The sequence below is a fragment of the Mesitornis unicolor genome, unplaced genomic scaffold (genome assembly GCF_000695765.1).
Source record: "Mesitornis unicolor isolate BGI_N332 unplaced genomic scaffold, ASM69576v1 scaffold16383, whole genome shotgun sequence".
NCBI lineage: Eukaryota > Metazoa > Chordata > Aves > Mesitornithiformes > Mesitornithidae > Mesitornis > Mesitornis unicolor.
Genome location: NW_010172734.1, coordinates 11,670 through 16,011, shown reverse-complemented (window position 1 = coordinate 16,011; position 4,342 = coordinate 11,670). Strand labels below are relative to the sequence as shown.

Below are 4,342 nucleotides of genomic sequence, written 5' to 3'. Positions count from 1 at the left end.
AGGAATGACAGATGAGGTAAGTTGCAGAAAGTTACCGTATCTCCTTGGTTAACTGGTTTAACTTATTTTAAATCTTACTATTAAAGCCAATGAAAAGCTGTATGCTATAAATGTCTGTTCAAATTTGGCTTCTAGTGATTTAATTTTCAATTTATTTTCAATACTGACAGCAATGGACTGCTAAATTACTATTTTACTAGAATTTTGCATTTAGTTAAGTAATTTTGGGTGTAGAATAGATGTTATGGAAAAAATGTTGTATCCTTGGGTTTTTTGGTTGGTTGATGAGATTTTTAGGTTTTTTTTAATTTGCTGTAGTGGCTTGATAGTAGATACAGCCAGACAAACACACAGAATGTTTCCAAGAACTTCCTAACTGCATCTCTAATCAGTGGATTATTGTACAGGCTTCCTTTTAGATACATTAGAGTGGAACACGCTTGCAGTTTTAGCTAGGGAGAGAAGTTTAATGTATGCTTTTCTTAGAAATAGCATTAAATTAAGCAAACTTTACTTGCTTTGCTCCTCCAACATTCCCTTGAGTCTGAGAGGAATTGAGCGAGAGATTCAGGCCAGGTTTTATCATGTACAAACAGTTGCAGTGGCACATTTGGAGGGGTGTCCCAGGACTGAGAACTGGGGACCAGTGCACGAACTCCACAGGCTGGTACTGCCATCAGAAGAAATGTATTTACAGTGATTACTCTTACTAGTTAAAATAACTTTTCTTGCTTGCTTTCTGCCTTTCTTTTTCTTACCTTTATTGTTTGGGAGCATCTTCAGTAGTGAAAACTCTGATAGGCTTTATCTGAGTATTCTAGAAAACACTACTATTCTCCATTAACTCTTTCACTGTAAGTCTGATTGTTTCCCTACCTTAGAGAATGTTATGTGTATAATCCTTAGCAGAGTAACATCCAGGCAATTCCAGTCCTAGAGCTGATCTGAATAACAATTCGCAGCTGTGAAGGGGCTTTCATGGTTTAGTCATGTAAATACTTATATTGTGGTGGTATCTAAAGGCCTCAGCTGGAACCTGATTCCCTTATAGGAGACTCTATGTATGCATGACATTTGAGTAATGGGGGAAATAAAGAGACTTGAAATTCTTGTGTCCCCAAGACCTTAGACTTAGGTCTGTGGTTACTTGCTGATATTCTGTTCCAATATGGTGCACATCTATTCATTTTGTGATAGTGTGGGCACATGAGCGTGTTGCTGCAGGGCAATAAGAATACAAATTTGCAGCATCAGATGTTCTGCAGTCACTGCTATCATGTCCCTAGTGTCTGACAAGCATGAAGGGGGTTATTCACTACTGAAAGAGTAAGTTAAAATACTTTCAGTTTACTCTGAATTAAGAAGGAACCTCTGTTCATTTACTGTACAACAGGCAATACACAGCAGGTAAGCCAAAACAACTTGCTTTTCTGTTCTTTAAAATTACTGTTTCTCACCATTCCCAAAATGGCTGAACGTCTGCAGCCTTCCAGTGTGAGAAGAACAGGATTTGGCTAAACAAACCCAGACTGCATATTGCAGTTCCTCTCACTGTTCATACTGTTTTGTCAGTGCTGGAACAGTACCAGTCAGGCTAATTAGATGATCTTTAGCTGTTTGGTTTTTTTCTTCAAGGGTATAGGATTGGAAGAGTTGTAGGCAATCTTTTTTTTTTTTTTTATTGGTACAGTTTCTGTTCTACTTTCCATGCTATTTGAAATAGCTTTGAATTAAACCTGTTTGTGCTAGCGCATAGACTATTGAATATCATTTTGGGAAAGGTGGGGTTCCTATTTTTAGATGTGGATGAGGGGTTTGGAAAGCTAAGTCAACTGGAGAAGTAGATGGCTGCATGAAGAGATGGGTTATACATCTAAGCAACAAGACAACGCCTTAAACTAAACTTATCAGAAGGATGCGTAACAGCTGTTAAGACTGACAAAGATGGGACTGTAGCATATTGCTGACAATGCTATAAATACTGACTGAAAAACTAAAATGTTTAGTGGAAAAACCACAGATGACATTTTCTTTACTTTCAAATCTTTCAGTTGTTTAAGGTTCTTTGTGCTTATTTTTTGCATAGTAGACTCTCTACACAGATTAACTTAATTAAATTAATTTTAATGATGTTCTAATTTCGAAAGGACAAGCTGGTGGTTTTCCTACCTTGAAGTCTTTTGCTGAGAAAATCCATTACTTTTCAGGCACAGCGCTTATGCAAACGATGTGGTCAGGCCTGGAGAGCTGCAACTTTGGAAGGATGGAAATTGTATCATGATCCTAACGTAAACGGAGGTATCTACTTCAAAGTGCATTTGAGACAGATGTAAAAATAGGGCAGATGGCTTTCTCTTAGTATCTGTCTGTGGCAAAGAGAAATAGCTTTCTTTTCACCTTCTGAGCCTTTTTTGTATTTTGCCATGTCTGGTGAATGTGTAAAAGCTACCGTGGAGTTGTTTTAGTTGAAAGTCTGAGTTCACTGAATCCACTTAACATGTTAAAGTCACTTTCTTTTTGAAAATCAAGCATAATCATTAGAAAAAAGATGTCTCAGAGTTCCGAACAAATCCTTTCCACCTCCACGTAGTATTTCAGTCTGTATCTTCTCAAGATCTGACTCGTGCCATTTAGCAGACGATTTGTTGCTTGCAATCTCAAAGTTGGACTCTATATCCAGCTTCAGAAAGGTATAGTAGGACTAGTTCAGCAAATGTAAATGCAGGAAAAAGAGATGCTTTTAAAATATTTGAAAATTGGTAAAATACGTTTCTCCTTGGTTCTGGAGTCCTGTGCACACAAATTATAAGACAGTACCTTGCTTCTTTTTATGCTCAGGACATTGCAGGATTTAGGAAGGAATTTACGAATGAACGAGTCTAAGTGTTGTGCATAGCCAGGTCTGGAAGGCACAACGCTTTCCTGCTTTTCAGCTCCTGATAGCTCGTTACTTTTATCCGCATGCTTCACCAGTGTCCTGGGCCTGTTTTTAGTGTGCCTACCTAGCCTGCTGTTACATAGGTTTTAATTCCACGATGCGTGCCCCCATGCAGATGCATGCAGAATAGCAGCACTGAAACAGTGACATTTTTTTAGAAGTTTCTATTCTGTACGATATAAAAATTCCTTTTCTTCTTAACTTTGTGTTTTTCAAATGTAAACTTTGTAGCTATGTTATGGTCAAAACCATTATTTTCTTCAAAGCTAGATGGCAGCTAAGCTTTCAGAACACTGGAACTGTGAGAGATGTTTTCACCAAACTTCCCAGAAAAGCCACCTTGCAGTCTAGTGGAAAGCACCAAAATGCTTTGGGAAGAATTCCAAAGGGATTGAAATTAGGTTAATAACAGAAAATAGGCTTTACCTTGTTCCTGGTTTCTCTCTTTTTAAGAGTAGCATTGTCTTATGCCCCCCACTCCCTCTTATTTTTTTTAATTATCCTTTGCATATAGGAAAAGAGCTGGAGCCTGTTCAGGGGAATCCATACAGGTGCATTTGGAAAATAAGTTGTTGGCGTATGGCTGAAGAGGTAAGATAATGCTGATGTGCTTGATATTAATATATAAATTTAAACTTCTCTGAACTCTATTACTTGGTTTTAAGTAAACCTACCCCCTCTGTGTTTGCTGCTTATAGGATTTGCAATTAATGCTTCTAAAAGGATTTCTGAAATAACGTATTTATGGCTTGTAGTGAGAAACCTAATCAGTAAACAATCAGCACCAATTTTTCAGGCTTAGGAAATGTCTGACTTGTTTGTTTGTTTGAAAGTGAAACTGCTGACATTAACTTTGACTTTCATCTTGACTTAATTGATTTGGAAAGGAAAAGCATTGCTTTCTTTCCAGGTCAATATAAATTTTTCAGATAAGTTACAAGGGGATGCCAGTGAAGGGGAAGTCACTTGCTATTCTTATTCTTTTTGTTGTTGTTGTTCCTGATGTGCCCTGTGATTTTACAGCTTTTGGAAAATGATGCAACGTTTTGTAGTGGATTAATCTCTAATAAAATGTAAAGTGACTAGAAAACATATATGCTTTGTAATTAAAAGTTGTATTTTTTCCTGTTTATATTAGGAGCAGTTTAATAGATATGAGAGAGCAATCTATGCAGCACTGAGTGGAAACCTCAAACAGGTACGTCAGGCCTCCTAGTGAGGGTAGTTGTGCATTTTCCTTCTCACATGTGGCAGTGATATCATCAGAAACACTGCAGTTCTGGTTATTGTCCTTTTAAAGATCTAGTAAACAGGACAATAGCACACATTACTGCTTTGGTAGACTCGTTCTTTGTAGGATTGATGTGCCTTAATTCAATATACAATAGACTTTCCTTAGTATTA

The 4,342-nt window shown here is 37.3% G+C and overlaps 1 protein-coding gene across 1 annotated transcript in view; it reads left to right on the top strand.

The window, feature by feature from the left end:
- The window catches only part of NUP107 (nucleoporin 107kDa), a 28,752-nt gene that overhangs the window by 13,951 nt on the left and 10,459 nt on the right, over positions 1-4,342 (top strand). Inside the window, exons 15-17 of the mRNA XM_010180507.1 lie at positions 2,187-2,298; positions 3,453-3,529; positions 4,077-4,136. Coding sequence (XP_010178809.1) covers positions 2,187-2,298; positions 3,453-3,529; positions 4,077-4,136 — 249 coding nt within the window. The remainder of the gene's footprint in view (positions 1-2,186; positions 2,299-3,452; positions 3,530-4,076; positions 4,137-4,342) is intronic.